The sequence below is a fragment of the Lagopus muta genome, chromosome 32, assembly GCF_023343835.1.
Source record: "Lagopus muta isolate bLagMut1 chromosome 32, bLagMut1 primary, whole genome shotgun sequence".
NCBI classification, from domain to species: Eukaryota; Metazoa; Chordata; class Aves; order Galliformes; family Phasianidae; genus Lagopus; species Lagopus muta.
The window spans coordinates 912495-929821 of NC_064464.1; the positions used below are offsets into that span (position 1 = coordinate 912495).

General features: G+C 55.7%; 2 protein-coding genes across 7 annotated transcripts in view; one reads left to right on the top strand and one right to left on the bottom strand.

The window, feature by feature from the left end:
- LOC125686152 (uncharacterized) overlaps positions 1-17327 on the top strand; it is a 94572-nt gene that overhangs the window by 14025 nt on the left and 63220 nt on the right. Inside the window, exons 1-3 of one of the 4 annotated variants that reach the window (XM_048929870.1) lie at positions 1466-2062; positions 2135-2181; positions 11974-14363. In XM_048929870.1, the coding sequence (XP_048785827.1) occupies positions 1466-2062; positions 2135-2181; positions 11974-12034 (705 nt within the window). In that variant the 3' untranslated portion in view covers positions 12035-14363. Of the gene's footprint in view, positions 1-1465; positions 2063-2134; positions 2182-2334; positions 2422-8756; positions 8853-11773; positions 11821-11973; positions 14364-17327 lie in introns of those variants that run through there. The other 3 variants (XM_048929868.1, XM_048929867.1, XM_048929871.1) reach the window with 3 other exon arrangements.
- Positions 6450-17324, bottom strand: LOC125686154 (uncharacterized). Of its 3 annotated transcripts, XR_007373687.1 has the most exons (3): positions 16348-17324; positions 6745-6775; positions 6450-6657 (listed from the first exon to the last, which is right to left on the bottom strand). XR_007373687.1 is itself a non-coding variant. In XM_048929873.1 (2 exons), the coding sequence occupies exon 1, from the start codon at positions 17280-17282 to the stop codon at positions 16581-16583; it is 702 nt and encodes a 233-aa protein (XP_048785830.1). In that variant the 5' UTR covers positions 17283-17324; the 3' UTR covers positions 6450-6688; positions 16348-16580. The 3 variants fall into 3 exon arrangements, 1 of the variants encoding a protein (XP_048785830.1); XR_007373686.1 differs by lacking the exon at positions 16348-17324 and having other exon boundaries at positions 6450-6688; positions 6745-7521; XM_048929873.1 differs by lacking the exon at positions 6745-6775 and having other exon boundaries at positions 6450-6688.

Sequence of the window (17327 nt, forward strand, 5' to 3'; positions counted from 1 at the left end):
TGATGCTGGGATGTGGTGGGATGTGCTGGAATGAGCTGGGAAGGTGTCAGAAGGTCCTGGGTTGTGCTGGGATGGTGTGGGAAGGTGATGGGATGGGGCTTTGATGTGCTGGTATGTGCTGGGGTGTTCTGGGATGGTGCTGGGAAGCGGTGGGATGGTTCTGGGATATGCTGGGATGTTGTGGGCTGGTGCTGGAATGTGCTGGGAAGGTGTGGGATGCAGCTGGGATGGTGCTGGGTTGTGCTGTGATGTGCTGGGATGTTGTAGGATGCAGCAGCTGGGATGAGATGTGCTGGGATCGTCCTTGGACATGCTGGGGTGTTGTGGGATGGTGCTGGGATGTTCTGGGATGTGCTGGAATGTGCTGGGATGGTGTGGGAATGTGCAAGGATGAGGTGGGGATGTGCTGGAACGGTGCTGGGATGTGCTGGGATGTGATGGTATGTTCTTTAATGGTGTGGGATGTGCTGGGATGTGCTTGAATGGTGCTGGGTTGTGCTGGGATGAAGTGGGAATGTGCTGGGATGGTTCTGAGATGAGCTGGGATGTGTTGGGATGGTTCTGGGAAGGTGTAGGCTGGTTCTGGGATATGTTGGGATGCAGTGGGCTGGTGCTGGGATGTGCTGGGATGGGGCTGGGACGTGCTGGGATGGTATGGAATTGTGTGGAACGTGCTGGGTTGTGCTGGGATGGGGCAGGGACAGGCTGGCATGTTGTGGGATGGTGCTGCAATGTACTGGGATGGTGTGGGATGTAGCTGGGATGGTGCTGGGTTGTGCAGGGATTGTGTGGGATGTGGCTGGGATTTGCTGGGATGTTGTGGGGTGGTGCTGGGATGTGCTGGAATGTGCTGGGATGGTGTGGGAATGTGCAAGGATGGGGCTGGAATGTGCTGGAATGGTGCTGCGATGTGCTGGGATGTGATGGTATGTTCTGTAATGGTGTGGGATGTGCTGGGATGTGCTTGAATGGTGCTGGAATGTGCTGGGATGGTGTGGGATGAACTGGGGTGGTGTGGGATTGTGCTGGGATGGGGATGGGACGGGCTGGCATGTTGTGGGATGGTGCTGCAATGTACTGGGAATGTGTGGGATGCAGCTGGGATGGTGCTGGGAAGGTGCTGTGATGGTGTGGAATAGTATGGGATGTCTGGGTTGTGCTGGGATGTTGTGGGATGGTGCTGGGATGGTGCTGGGTTGTTCAGGGATGGTGTGGGATGACGCTGGGATTTGCTGTGATCTGCTGGGATGTGCTGGGATCTGCTGGGATGTTCTGGGAAGGTGTGGGATGGTTTTGGGATATGCTGGGATGCGGTGGGCTGGTGCTGGAATGTCCTGGGCTGGTGCTGGTTTGGGGCTGGGAGGGTGTGGGAAGGTGCTGGGATGGGGCTGGGATGGTGCTGGGATTTGCTGGGATGTTGTGGGATGGTGCTGGGATGTTCTGTAATGGTGTGGGATGTACTTAAATGGTCTTGGCCACAAGGGCACACTGCTGGCTCATGGCCGACCTGTCGTCCACCAGGACACCCAGGTTCCTCTCTGCAGAGCTCCCCTCCAGCAGCTCATCCCCCAACCTGTACCGCTGCATGGAATTATTCCTCCCCAGATGCAAGACTCTACACTTGCTGTTGTTAAACCTCATCCCGTTTTTTGTGCCCAGCTCTCAGCCTGTGCAGGTCTTGCTGAATGGCAGCACGGCCTTCAGCCAATCCTCCCAACTTCGTATCATCGGCAAACTTGCTGAGGGTGGCCATTATCCCCTCATCAAGGTCATTGATGAAGATGTTGAACAAGACCGGACCCAGCACAGACCCCTGAGGAACACCGCTGGTTACAGGCCTCCAACCGGATTCTGCACCACCAACAACGACCCTCTGTGCTCTGCCAGTCAGCCAGTTCTCAACCCACCTCACTGTCCACTCATCTATCCCACACTTCCTCAGCTTTGTTATAAGGATGTCGTGGGGGACAGCATCAAATGCCTTGCTGAAATCAAGGTAGACTACATCCACTGCTCTGCCCCCATCCACCCAGCCAGAGACAACATCATAGAAGCCTACCAGGTTGGTTAAGCACAACCTCCCCTTTGTGAACCCGTGCTGACTACTCCTGATAACCTTTTCTTCCATTGTCAGGAGATGGCATCCAGCACAGCTGTTCCATCACCTTTCCAGGGACAGAGGTGAGGCTGGCTGGCCCATCATTGCCTGGCTCTTCCTTCTTGCCCTTTTTGAACACCGCGGTGACATTGCCTCTCCTCCAGTCTTCAGGCTCCATTCCCCTCTCCTCCTCTCCCCTCCCTTCCCCTTTCTTTCTCTCCCCGCTCTCTATCCAGCTCTGAAGTGGAGATGCCTCGATGGCAGCACTTGATGGCCTGGTTTGGCCCGGTTCCATGAGCAGCAGGGCGGAAAAGGGAAACAGGGGATCCCAAAATGATTGAAAACAGTGGCAACGATCTGAGGTGCAACAAACTGATTTACTAAATATGGTATCAGCAAAATAGAATGAGAGCGAGCGAGCGAGAGAGTGTGTCTGAAAGGTGGATAGGCCTCACCACAGCGCTGAGCTGAGAACTGCAGTCCAGTTGAGCCCAGGAAGAAAAGCAGGCGGAGAAGCGCAGGCGAAGACGAGAACATCAGGGGACTTGGCCAGGAGCTGTGTGTCCTTGCTGAGCGCAAAGCCTCCTGGGGAAACGTGGTTCTTCTTCTCCTCCAGACAGGCACCCGCAACTTGAGCATCAGCAGCCAAACCCCCAGTGCATGACATGATGAGATGGTGTGCAATGCTGAGAACCCAAAGCGTAGCACCAGGACGTTCCCCCCCCTTATTCTACATCATGCTTAACAGATACAAACAAAATAGGAGTCGTCCCCAGACTCGTGAAGGGAAAGGGTGACAGAGAACAAAGGGGAAACTGGGTACCAATGTGACAGCTGTGTACGGGGGGAGGGGAAGTTTGGTGGGAGAGAAAACAGCGGTGAATTCTGTTTCTCTCCACCTCTGTAAGGCTTTCCTCACTCTCTCTCACAACAGGCAAGTGGACGACATACCAGCTAAAAAAGGGGGCTACGAGGTGGGCACAAAACCACCCCAAGGGCCAGGCAGAGAGGGCTGCGAGCACTGGCAAAAGCTCAGCTGGAAGCCAGTTGATAGAAAGGGGCCTTGGCCTCCACCCAGCACCAGCAGCGTTCCACCCCTCCATCAGGGCCCTGGCAGCACAGTCTGCAGATGATGCAGAGGTACGAGGAGCAGTTGAAACAGCACATCATCGTGCAGTAATTCAAATGCAGGAACTGCAAGGAGCGACAGGAAAACACTGGGCAAAGCAGTCGCCTCTCATGGCGAAAACGCCAGATTTAAGGGGAAAAACTGGGATTTCATAGCTGGAAAAGCCATATTTAAGAGGAATACCCCCCAATTTCAGTGAAAAAACAGGGATTTCTGGGAGAATACCCCAGATTTAAGGGGGAAAACAGGGATCTGTGGGAGAAAACCCAAATTTAAGGGGGAAAATGGGATTTCTGGGAGAAAACCCCAGATTTAAGGGCAAAAGCAGGAATTTCTGGGTGAAAAATCCAGATTTAAGTGGAAAAACAGGGATTTCTGGGAGAAAACCCCAGATTTAAGGGGGAAAACTGGGATTTCATAGCTGGAAAAGCCATATTTAAGAGGAAAAACCCCCAATTTAAGGGGAAAAACTGAGATTTCTGGGAGAAAACCCCAGATTTAAGGAGAAAAAATGGGATTTCTGGGAGAAAAACCCGGATTTAGGGGGAAAATGGATTTCTGGGAGGAAAATCCAGATTTAAGGGGGAAAACTGGGATTTGTGGGAGATAAAAGCCAGATTTAAGTGGAAAAACTGGGATTTCAGGGAGAAAAGCCCAGATTTAAGGGGAAAAAACAGGGATTTCTGGGAGAAAAAGACACATTTATTGGGAAAAACAGGGATTTCTGGGAGAGAAAAGCCAGAGTTAAGGGGAAAAACAGGGATTTCTGGGAGAAAACCCCAGATTTAAGGGGAAAAACAGGGATTTCTGGGAGAAAACCCGAGATTTTGGGGGAAAAACAGGGATTTCTGGGAGAAAACCCGAGATTTTGGGGGAAAAACCGGGATTAAAGGGTTTTCTGCCAGCAATCCCAGGCGTTCCCTTGAAATCTGGGATTTTCTGCCACAAAAACACCGCGAGCCCCTCCACCATCGCAGCTCCATGCCGCCACCGGCCACTCATGGGTCAGGGCCAGTTCCGGCCCGTTCGTGTCTCTCATTGGCCGGCGGCAGCTCCGTCCCGCCCCCGGCCACTCATCGGTCAGGGCCAGTTCCGGCCCGTTCGTGCCTCTCATTGGCCAGCTGCAGCTCCGTCCCGCCCCCGGACTCAGCAAAGCGCCCTGGCACAACACGCCGAGCTGCCGTACCGCACTTGAAGCCGCTGGAGCTGCAGCAGCGCAGCGCGGCTCCATGTCGCCCAGCCTCGAGGCTGAGCTCTGCTCCGAGGCACGTTCCCCTGCCGCCCACCCGCTGCCCTCTCCTCCTCCCTGCTCCCAGCGCTGCTCTTCACACCATCCCCCCCACACCTCCACTCCTCGTGTCCCAATGCCAGGCTGATGTGCAGCCCAAGGCTGCCCGCGTGCAGCTGGGCTTCCCGGGGCAAACAGCAACCCTCAGCACAGCGCAGGGCTGAAAAAGCCACCACGAAGAGAGGCAAGCTCCAGGGGCTGAGTGCAGGGACGCCTTTCTTCCTCCCGGGCCGCTTCCCCTCCTTCGTGCTTTTGCTGGCGGTCCTTGGAGAGCAAGGGCAGGCTCACAGCCTGTGGGCAGCAGCTACAGGTGGGCTGAAAGGCCACCCATTGGGAAGACCAACAAGGAAACGGGGGAAAACCAGCAGAATTTCAGGGCAGAGCTGACTGGTTCATGGCCCTGTGATGCCAGCCCAAGCACGGCACCTTTTGACCAGCTATGGAAAGAGGCAGCACCGTGTGGAAAAAGTTGGTTTTGCTTTTATTCAATACAAAAGGCTCTGGGTTGTATTTATATCAACACAGCCCAAAATGAAACCCCAGCGCCCAGGGTTTCTGCTTAGCAATGAGTCAATCAGCCTCCAGCCAGACACAAGGAGAAGCCTGACCCTGTGGCTACGTCAGCTCCTCTCCCTCCAGGCCCGGCTAGCCATACTTCAATCTCACACTAGACCGGCCCTGGCCCTGAAGAGACGCAGCCTGAAGGAACACAGCCTCTCCACCTCTTGCCATAGCTGAAGACCTGGCTCTGGCAATCCCTCCTTGCTGGGAACACAGCACAAGCCCTTCCCTTCCAGGTGCCTCAGTTCCGCTGCACTGTCCATGACAGAGAAAGCACAGTCAGGCCACAAAACTGGACTCAGTCCGCTGCCTTTGGTGCCACCTCCGAGGAAGCATTCCAGCTGATTCGAGTGTCCTGTGGGCCTTCTCGCTCAAGCCCTGCTCGGTTCTTTTTGCTCTCCTTCTGGGCTTTCTTCCTCAGCAGAGCAGCACTTGCCTTGGCTTTCTTCACTGCCTCGCCAGACTGAGTCCCAAGACTGTGCCAGTCCTACAAGAATCAAGGCACAAACGGTCAGGGAACCTTCACAGGTAACAAGTGGCTGACAGCTCGCGTGGGGAGCTCAAGGCACCGCCCGGGCAGCTTTGGCTGCCAGCACTGCAAACCGCCTTCCTGGCATCAGGGCACACCAGAAACTTCACCTCTGTCTCCTGCCCAAAAGTCCCACATAAACCAGAACCCAAAGCCATCTCCTGCAGGGCAGCGCCTGCACAGGGCTTGGACAGACACTGCCTGGCAGCACACACAGCACAGCACAGCACAGCAGATGAGCAGCACCCCAAGGCTCCTGGCGTGCATCAGGAACACGCGCAATGGAAGGAAGGGCAGGACAAACGACGGCACTCTCAGCAGTGCCACGCACAGCACCGTAGGCCACAGCTGCAGATTGTTCCCTCCCTGCCCATTGCCCGTGCCTTTCTATCAGCCTCAGAGAGCACGACTTACTGGCTTATGGCACCTGGAAACCGGCACGATCACAGCCAGGGCACAGAGCAGCTGCAAAGCGGCCCTGCAGAAGAGATGGTGGTGCAGCACGTTCTCCACCAGTGTGGGCTCAGGGATCTCAGCTGGGAGAAATGCCCTGCAGTGTCGTCTTTTACCGCCTGCCAAGGAAACGATTCCTCAAACCTGAGCATTGCTCCACTTGCAGGCGAGGGGAGCAGGAGCTGAAAAGGACAGGAGAACACAAAAGAAGGGCAAAGCTTAACAGCAAGCAGACCTGCTGCAGAAAGTGCCACCAGCTGTGTTTGAACAGCAGTGCCGCAGCGAACAGTAAGGCACACCTACCTTGCAAGGGGCGCTCAGGAAGGTTGTGACACAGGCACCCATTGCTCCCCTGACCCCCAACTCCATTTCGTGCCTCGACGGTCTGCAACACAAAAGTCACAAGCTGCAAATTCAATCCATCCAAGATGCCATCGGGCCTCCGTGCTCACGGCACTCGCACTCATGTCTTCGCACGATCAATCAGCCGTGTGCTTACCGAGTGAGCGCTGCTCACTTCCACCTGACACCAGCAATCGACCCCTAACTGTCAAGTATGAACAGGAACCTATGCCTAACACTAAAAGACTACAACTAACCTATGCCTAACTCGAACAGAAGAACAGGAACCTATGCCTAACACTAAAAGACTACAACAAACCTATGCCTAACTCAAGAACAGGAACCTATGCCTAACACTAAAAGACTACGAGTAACCTATGCCTAACTCTAAAACATGAACAATAACCTACTCCTAACACTAACACTAAACTTAACACTAAAATCAACAAGAAAAACAGGGACGGGGACATAACAGGGTGAAGATGGAGCTGGGGGCCCGCAGAATTGGCTCCAGAGGAGGAGCTGATGGAAACTAATGCCACCCAGCTAATGCTGGGGGCGGGGGCCGCGCAGCGGGTAGGGAGCCGAGCGCCTGGACCAGCGGCGGTGGGACGGCGCCGATGCGGGGCCTGGCACGGTGGTGTGGTGCCAGGCCAGCTGTGCCGCAGGCGGATCCACCTCCATGGGCTCATCCGGAGGCGGATCCACCTCCATGGGCTCATCCGGAGGTGGATCCACCTCCATGGGCTCCACGGAGGTGGTCACAGCGCTGGTCCAGGCGCGATGGAAACGCACTCTCTTTTCCTTCCTCCTCCGCTTGATCTTCAAGGCGGCCCCCCTCCTCCTCTTCGCTTCTGGGGCCCCCAGCTCTCCCTTCCTATTGGAAATTGGGCAAGCTTCGCCCCTCGCTCTCTTTGCTCCTGACATGGCTGCCAGAGCTCTCAGAGGCGAGTGCGTTGGCCGGGGCAGCGGTGACCAAGGTGACGGCTGTGATGCGGCGAAGGTTCTAAAATGGCAGCCGCACTGCTGGCCATGGCGTTCCACATAGCATGAGGAGGGGGCTGCAGGACAGGGCACGGGACGGCAGCTAGAAGGCACCCCCTGTGCCCAGCGGGCAGCCCTTCTCTGCTTCTTCTGCCCTTCTCTGGGATGTCCTGCGATGGTGCTGGGATGGGGCTGGGATGTGGTGGGCTGGTGCTGGGTTGTGCTGCGAAGTGGTGGGATGTTGTGGGATGCAGCGGCTGGGATGAGATGTGCTGGGATGCGGTGGGATCATCCTTGGACATGCTGGGGAGTTGTGGGATGGTGCTGATGTGTGCTGGGAAGGTGCTGGGATGTTCTGGGATGGTGTGGGATGGTGTGTGATGGGGCTGGGAGGTGCTGGGAAAGTGAGAAATAGTATGGGCTGTCTGGGTTGTGCTGGGATGGGCCTGAGATGTGCTGGGATCATCCTTCGACATGCTGGGATGTTGTGGGATTGTGCTGGTGTGTGCTGAGATGGTGCTGGGATGTTCTGTGATGGTGTGGGATGTGCAGGAATGGTGCTGAGATGGTGCTGGGATGTTCTGTGATGGTGTGGGATGTGCTGGAATGGTGCTGAGATGGTGCTGGGATGTTCTGTGATGGTGTGGGATGTGCTGGAATGGTGCTTAGATGGTGCTGGGATGTTCTGTGATGGTGTGGGATGTGCTGGAATGGTGCTTAGATGGTGCTGGGATGCTCTGTCATGGTGTGGGATGTGCTGGAATGGTGCTTAGATGGTGCTGGGATGTTCTGTGATGGTGAGGGATGTGCTGGAATGGTGCTGAGATGGTGCTGGGATGTTCTGTGATGGTGTGGGATGTGCTGGAATGGTGCTTAGATGGTGCTGGGATGTTCTGTGATGGTGTGGGATGTGGTGGAATGGTGCTTAGATGGTGCTGGGATGTTCTGTGATGGTGTGGGATGTGCTGGAATGGTGCTGAGATGGTGCTGGGATGTTCTGTGATGGTGTGGGATGTGCTGGAATGGTGCTGAGATGGTGCTGGGATGTTCTGTGATGGTGTGGGATGTGCTGGAATGGTGCTGAGATGGTGCTGGGATGCTGAGCGCCAGCCAGCTGCCCACCTGGCAGCTCTGCAAGTTGCATAACTCTGCTCCGCAGCTGCGTAGATGGCAGCGTGTGATGGAAAGTTGTCCTCAGCCTTTGGGTGCAGAAGTGCCTGCAGGGAAGGCCGGGCCAAAATCCTTGGCTGCCTGCCGTGCTGGAGCCCCACAGGCATCCCAGGGGTGGCTGTTGTCTGTATTGACTTCACCCAAAGTCCATTCAGTTCAGTCCTTTGTTTGTCTGCAATGTATTTTCGTGCTTTGTGTTCAGGTCCTGAGAGACGGAGAGAGGCATGGAGAATTGGAGAATATCCGCAGAGGCTCTGCCATGTCCTGAAGGAAATGGTGGAGGAGAAGGCAGCGCACGGTGGGTGTCTTTGTGTCTGTTCACTGAAGGACTGGGGAAGCTGAGCTTCTAGATGGATACATGGGTGGGATACAGGTGCTGGGATGGGGCTGGGATGTGTTGGCATGTGCTGGGATGTGCAGGGAAGGTATGGAATAGTGCACGATGTGCTGGGATGGGACTCGGATGTGCTGGGATGTGCTAGGATTGGCCTGGGATGGGATGGGATGGGGCTGGGATGGTGTGGGATGAGCTGGGATGTACTGGGATTTGCTGGCATGGAACTGGGATGTTCTGGCATGTGCTTGGATGGTGTGGGAATGTCTTGGGATGTGCTGGGATGGTGTGGGAATGTCTTGGGATGTGCTGGGATGGTGTGGGATTGTGATGGGATGGTGATGGGATGTGCTGGGACGTACTGGGATGGGGCTGGTATGGGTCTGGGATGTGCTGGGATGTTCTGTGATGGCGTGAGATGGTGTGGGATGGGGCTGTGATGTGGCAGTGATGTGCTGGGATGGGGCTGGGATGTTGCTGGGATGCACTGGGATGGTACTGGGATTCACTGGAATAGGCTGGGATGTACTGGGATGGTGCGGGGATGGACCTGGGCTGTGCTGGGATGTGCTTCATGGTGCTGGAATGTACTTGGATGGTGCTGGGTTGTGCAGGGATGGCATGGGATGATGCTGGGATGTGGTGGGATGTGCTGGAATGAGCTGGGAAGGTGTCAGAAGGTCCTGGGTTGTGCTGGGATGGTGTGGAAAGGTGATGGGATGGGGCTTTGATGTGCTGGGATGTGCTGGTGTGTTCTGGGATGGTGCTGGGAAGGTGTGGGATGGTTCTGGGATATGCTTGGATGTTGTGGGCTGGTGCTGGGATGTGCTGGGAAGGTGCTGGGATGGTGTGGAATTGTGCAGGACGTGCTGGGTTGTGCCTGGATGGGGCTGGGACCAGCTGCGATGTTGTGGGATGGTGCTGGAATGTCCTGGGAAGGTGTGGGATACAGGTGGGATGGTGCTGGGAAGGTGTGGGATGTGCTGGGATGTTGTAGGATGCAGCAGCTGGGATGAGATGTGCTGGGATCGTCCTTGGACATGCTGGGGTGTTGTGGGATGGTGCTGGGATGTTCTGGGATGTGCTGGAATGTGCTGGGATGGTGTGGGAATGTGCAAGGATGAGGTGGGGATGTGCTGGAACGGTGCTGGGATGTGTTGGGATGTGATGGTATGTTCTGTAATGGTGTGGGATGTGCTGGGATGTGCTTGAATGGTGCTGGGTTGTGCTGGGATGAAGTGGGAATGTGCTGGGATGGTTCTGAGATGAGCTGGGATGTGCTGGAATGGTTCTGGGAAGGTTTGGGATGTTTCTGGGATATGCTGTGATGCAGTGGGCTGGTGCTGGGATGTGCTGGGATGGGGCTGGGATTGGGCTGGGACGTGCTGGGATGGTATGGAATTGTGTGGAACGTGCTGGGTTGTGCTGGGATGGGGCAGGGACAGGCTGGCATGTTGTGGGATGGTGCTGCAATGTACTGGGATGGTGTGGGATGTAGCTGGGATGGTGCTGGGTTGTGCAGGGATTGTGTGGGATGTGGCTGGGATTTGCTGGGATGTTGTGGGGTGGTGCTGGCATGTGCTGCAATGTGCTGGGATGGTGTGGGAATGTGCAAGGATGGGGCTGGAATGTGCTGGAATGGTGCTGCGATGTGCTGGGATGTGATGGTATGTTCTGTAATGGTGTGGGATGTGCTGGGATGTGCTTAAATGGTGCTGGAATGTGCTGGGATGGTGTAAGATGAACTGGGGTGGTGTGGGATTGTGCTGGGATGGGGATGGGACGGGCTGGCATGTTGTGGGATGGTGCTGCAATGTACTGGGAATGTGTGGGATGCAGCTGGGATGGTGCTGGGAAGGTGCTGTGATGGTGTGGAATAGTATGGGATGTCTGGGTTGTGCTGGGATGTTGTGGGATGGTGCTGGGATGGTGCTGGGTTGTTCAGGGATGGTGTGGGATGACGCTGGGATTTGCTGTGATCTGCTGGGATGTGCTGGGATCTGCTGGGATGTTCTGGGAAGGTGTGCGATGGTTTTGGGATATGCTGGGATGCGGTGGGCTGGTGCTGGAATGTCCTGGGCTGGTGCTGGTTTGGGGCTGGGATGGTGTGGGAAGGTGCTGGGATGGGGCTGGGATGGTGCTGGGTTGTACTGGGATTTGCTGGGATGTTGTGGGATGGTGCTGGGATATTCTGTAATGGTGTGGGATGTACTTAAATGGTCTTGGCCACAAGGGCACACTGCTGGCTCATGGCCGACCTGTTGTCCACCAGGACACCCAGGTTCCTCTCTGCAGAGCTCCCCTCCAGCAGCTCATCCCCCAACCTGTACCGCTGCATGGAATTATTCCTCCCCAGATGCAAGACTCTACACTTGCTGTTGTTAAACCTCATCCCGTTTTTTGTGCCCAGCTCTCAGCCTGTGCAGGTCTTGCTGAATGGCAGCACGGCCTTCAGCCAATCCTCCCAACTTCGTATCATCAGCAAACTTGCTGAGGGTGGCCATTATCCCCTCATCAAGGTCATTGATGAAGATGTTGAACAAGACCGGACCCAGCACAGACCCCTGAGGAACACCGCTAGTTACAGGCCTCCAACCGGATTCTGCACCACCAACAACGACCCTCTGTGCTCTGCCAGTCAGCCAGTTCTCAGCCCACCTCACTGTCCACTCATCTATCCCACACTTCCTCAGCTTTGTTATAAGGATGTCGTGGGGGACAGTATCAAATGCCTTGCTGAAATCAAGATAGACTACATCCACTGCTCTGCCCCCATCCACCCAGCCAGAGACAACATCATAGAAGCCTACCAGGTTGCTTAAGCACAATCTCCCCTTTGTGAACCCGTGCTGACTACTCCTGATAACCTTTTCTTCCATTGTCAGGAGATGGCATCCAGCACAGCTGTTCCATCACCTTTCCAGGGACAGAGGTGAGGCTGGCTGGCCCATCATTGCCTGGCTCTTCCTTCTTGCCCTTTTTGAACACCGCGGTGACATTGCCTCTCCTCCAGGCTTCAGGCTCCATTCCCCTCTCCTCCTCTCCCCTCCCTTCCCTTTTCTTTCTCTCCACGCTCTCTATCCAGCTCTGAAGTGGAGATGCCTCGATGGCAGCACTTGATGGCCTGGTTCGGCCCGGTTCCATGAGCAGCAGGGTGGAAAAGGGAAACAGGGGATCCCAAAATGATTGAAAACAGTGGCAACGATCTGAGGTGCAACAAACTGATTTACTAAATATGGTATCAGCAAAATAGAATGAGAGCGAGCGAGCGAGAGAGTGTGTCTGAAAGGTGGATAGGCCTCACCACAGCGCTGAGCTGAGAACTGCAGTCCAGTTGAGCCCAGGAAGAAAAGCAGGCGGAGAAGCGCAGGCGAAGACGAGAACATCAGGGGACTTGGCCAGGAGCTGTGTGTCCTTGCTGAGCGCAAAGCCTCCTGGGGAAACGTGGTTCTTCTTCTCCTCCAGACAGGCACCCGCAACTTGAGCATCAGCAGCCAAACCCCCAGTGCATGACATGATGAGATGGTGTGCAATGCTGAGAACCCAAAGCGTAGCACCAGGACGTTCCCCCCCCTTATTCTACATCATGCTTAACAGATACAAACAAAATAGGAGTCGTCCCCAGACTCGTGAAGGGAAAGGGTGACAGAGAACAAAGGGGAAACTGGGTACCAATGTGACAGCTGTGTACGGGGGGAGGGGAAGTTTGGTGGGAGAGAAAACAGCGGTGAATTCTGTTTCTCTCCACCTCTGTAAGGCTTTCCTCACTCTCTCTCACAACAGGCAAGTTGATGACATACCAGCTAAAAAAGAAAGCTACGAGGTGGGCACAAAACCACCCCAAGGGCCAGGCAGAGAGGGCTGCGAGCACTGGCAAAAGCTCAGCTGGAAGCCAGTTGATAGAAAGGGGCCTTGGCCTCCACCCAGCACCAGCAGCGTTCCACCCCTCCATCAGGGCCCTGGCAGCACAGTCTGCAGATGATGCAGAGGTACGAGGAGCAGTTGAAACAGCACATCATCGTGCAGTAATTCAAATGCAGGAACTGCAAGGAGCGACAGGAAAACACTGGGCAAAGCAGTCGCCTCTCATGGCGAAAACGCCAGATTTAAGGGGAAAAACTGGGATTTCATAGCTGGAAAAGCCATATTTAAGAGGAATACCCCCCAATTTCAGTGAAAAAACAGGGATTTCTGGGAGAATACCCCAGATTTAAGGGGGAAAACAGGGATTTGTGGGAGAAAACCCAAATTTAAGGGGGAAAATGGGATTTCTGGGAGAAAACCCCAGATTTAAGGGCAAAAGCAGGAATTGCTGGGTGAAAAATCCAGATTTAAGTGGAAAAACCCCCAATTTAAGGGGAAAAACGGAGATTTCTGGGAGAAAACCCCAGATTTAAGGAGAAAAAATGGGATTTCTGGGAGAAAAACCCGGATTTAGGGGGAAAATGGATTTCTGGGAGAAAAATCCAGATTTAAGGGGGAAAACTGGGATTTGTGGGAGATAAAATCCAGATTTAAGTGGAAAAACTGGGATTTCAGGGAGAAAAGCCCAGATTTAAGGGGAAAAAACAGGGATTTCTGGGAGAAAAAGACACATTTATTGGGAAAAACAGGGATTTCTGGGAGAGAAAAGCCAGAGTTAAGGGGAAAAACAGGGATTTCTGGGAGAAAACCCCAGATTTAAGGGGAAAAACAGGGATTTCTGGGAGAAAACCCGAGATTTTGGGGGAAAAACAGGGATTAAAGGGTTTTCTGCCAGCAATCCCAGGCGTTCCCTTGAAATCTGGGATTTTCTGCCACAAAAACACCGCGAGCCCCTCCACCATCGCAGCTCCACGCCGCCTCCGGCCACTCATTGGTCAGGGCCAGTTCCGGCCCGTTCGTGCCTCTCATTGGCCAGCTGCAGCTCCGTCCCGCCCCCGGACTCTCATCGGTCAGGGCCAGTTTCGGCCCATTCGTGCCTCTCATTGGCCAGCTGCAGCTCCGTCCCGCCCCCGGACTCAGCAAAGCGCCCTGGCACAACACGCGGCGCTGCCGTACCGCACTTTAAGCCGCTGGAGCTGCAGCAGCGCAGCGCGGCTCCGTGTCGCCCAGCCTCGAGGCTGAGCTCTGCTCCGAGGCACGTTCCCCTGCCGCCCACCCGCTGCCCTCTCCTCCTCCCCGCTCCCAGCGCTGCTCTTCACACCATCCCCCCCACACCTCCACTCCTCGTGTCCCAATGCCAGGCTGATGTGCAGCCCAAGGCTGCCCGCGTGCAGCGGGGCTTCCCGGGGCAAACAGCAACCCTCAGCACAGCGCAGGGCTGAAAAAGCCACCACGAAGAGAGGCAAGCTCCAGGGGCTGAGTGCAGGGACGCCTTTCTTCCTCCCGGGCCGCTTCCCCTCCTTCGTGCTTTTGCTGGCGGTCCTTGGAGAGCAAGGGCAGGCTCACAGCCTGTGGGCAGCAGCTACAGGTGGGCTGAAAGGCCACCCGTTAGGAAGACCAACAAGGAAACGGGGGAAAACCAGCAGAATTTCAGGGCAGAGCTGACTGGTTCACGGCCCTGTGATGCCAGCCCAAGCACGGCACCTTTTGACCAGCTATGGAAAGAGGCAGCACCGTGTGGAAAAAGTTGGTTTTGCTTTTATTCAATACAAAAGGCTCTGGGTTGTATTTCTATCAACACAGCCCAAAATGAAACCCCAGCGCCCAGGGTTTCTGCTTAGCAATGAGTCAATCAGCCTCCAGGCAGACACAAGGAGAAGCCTGACCCTGTGGCTACGTCAGCTCCTCTCCCTCCAGGCCCGGCTAGCCATACTTCAATCTCACACTAGACCGGCCCTGGCCCTGAAGAGACGCAGCCTGAAGGAACACAGCCTCTCCACCTCTTGCCATAGCTGAAGACCTGGCTCTGGCAAGCCCTCCTTGCTGGGAACACAGCACAAGCCCTTCCCTTCCAGGTGCCTCAGTTCCGCTGCACTGTCCATGACAGAGAAAGCACAGCCATGCCACAAAACTGGACTCAGTCCGCTGCCTTTGGTGCCACCTCCGAGGAAGCATTCCAGCTGATTCGAGTGTCCTGTGGGCCTTCTCGCTCAAGCCCTGCTCGGTTCTTTTTGCTCTCCTTCTGGGCTTTCTTCCTCAGCAGAGCAGCACTTGCCTTGGCTTTCTTCACTGCCTCGCCAGACTGAGTCCCAAGACTGTGCCAGTCCTACAAGAATCAAGGCACAAACGGTCAGGGAACCTTCACAGGTAACAAGTGGCTGACAGCTCGCGTGGGGAGCTCAAGGCACCGCCCGGGCAGCTTTGGCTGCCAGCACTGCAAACTGCCTTCCTGGCATCAGGGCACACCAGAAACTTCACCTCTGTCTCCTGCGCAAAAGTCCCACATAAACCAGAACCCAAAGCCATCTCCTGCAGGGCAGCGCCTGCACAGGGCTTGGACACTGCCTGACAGCACACACAGCACAGCACAGCACAGCAGATGAGCAGCACCCCAAGGCTCCTGGCGTGCATCAGGAACACGTGCAATGGAAGGAAGGGCAGGACAAACGACGGCACTCTCAGCAGGGCCGGGCACAGCACCGTAGGCCACAGCTGCAGATTGTTCCCTCCCTGCCCATTGCCCGTGCCTTTCTATCAGCCTCAGAGAGCACGACTTACTGGCTTATGGCACCTGGAAACCAGCACGATTACAGCCAGGGCACAGAGCAGCTGCAAAGCGGCCCTGCAGAAGAGATGGTGGTGCAGCACGTTCTCCGCCAGTGTGGGCTAAGGGATCTCAGCTGGGAGAAATGCCCTTCAGCACCACACAGCAGCTGCTCTCCTGCTCTCAAGGAGGCTGCTTTCTACAAGAGGGGAGAAGGAGTCGTTATTCTCTCGCGCACGCTGCTGTTCCAGGCTTAGAGCTGTTCTGAGCATTTCCTTGCTCCACTGACCCAATGACAAACAAGGACACGAAACTTGCAGCCGCGTCGTCTTTTACCGCCTGCCAAGGAAACGATTCCTCAAACCTGAGCATTGCTCCACTTGCAGGCGAGGGGAGCAGGAGCTGAAAAGGACAGGAGGACACAAAAGAAGGGCAAAGCTTAACAGCAAGCAGACCTGCTGCAGACAGTGCCAGCAGCTGTGTTTGAACAGCAGTGCCTCAGCGCACAGTAAGGCACACCTACCTTGCAAGGGCCGCTCAGGAAGGTTGTGACACAGGCACCCATTGCTCCCCTGAGCCCCAACTCCATTTCTCAGCCACTCACATGCCTCGATGTTCTGCAACACAAAAGTCACAAGCTGCAAATTCAATCCATCTAAGATGCCATCGGGCCTCCGTGCTCACGGCACTCGCACTCATGTCTTCGCACGATCAATCAGCCGTGTGCTTACCGAGTGAGCGCTGCTCACTTCCACCTGACACCAGCAATCGACCCCTAACTGTCAAGTATGAACAGGAACCTATGCCTAACACTAAAAGACTGCAACTAACCTATGCCTAACTCGAACAGAAGAACAGGAACCTATGCCTAACACTAAAAGACTACGAGTAACCTATGCCTAACTCTAAAACATGAACAATAACCTACTCCTAACACTAACACTAAACTTAACACTAAAATCAACAAGAAAAACAGGGACGGGGACATAACAGGGTGAAGATGGAGCTGGGGGCCCGCAGAATTGGCTCCAGAGGAGGAGCTGATGGAAACTAATGCCACCCAGCTAATGCTGGGGGCGGGGGCCGCGCAGCGGGTAGGGAGCCGAGCGCCTGGACCAGCGGCGGTGGGACGGCGCCGATGCGGGGCCTGGCACGGTGGTGTGGTGCCAGGCCAGCTGTGCCGCAGGCGGATCCACCTCCATGGGCTCATCCGGAGGTGGATCCACCTCCATGGGCTCATCCGGAGGTGGATCCACCTCCATGGGCTCCACGGAGGTGGTCACAGCGCTGGTCCAGGCGCGATGGAAACGCACTCTCTTTTCCTTCCTCCTCCGCTTGATCTTCAAGGCGGCCCCCCTCCTCCTCTTCGCTTCTGGGGCCCCCAGCTCTCCCTTCCTATTGGAAATTGGGCAAGCTTCGCCCCTCGCTCTCTTTGCTCCTGACATGGCTGCCAGAGCTCTCAGAGGCGAGTGCGTTGGCCGGGGCAGCGGTGACCAAGGTGACGGCTGTGATGCGGCGAAGGTTCTAAAATGGCAGCCGCACTGCTGGCCATGGCGTTCCACATAGCATGAGGAGGGGGCTGCAGGACAGGGCACGGGACGGCAGCTAGAAGGCACCCCCTGTGCCCAGCGGGCAGCCCTTCTCTCCGGCAAGCAAGAGGCCACAGAGGAGCCGGACCCGAGAAAAGGGCCCTCGGCCTCCTTCATCCTCTCCCTTCTTCCACACGGGAATCTCTTGGGGCTGGCACACGCAGCACACAGCGCCATGTTCAGGGGCCTCCCGAGCCCAGCGCCAACAACAGCACGCTCCAA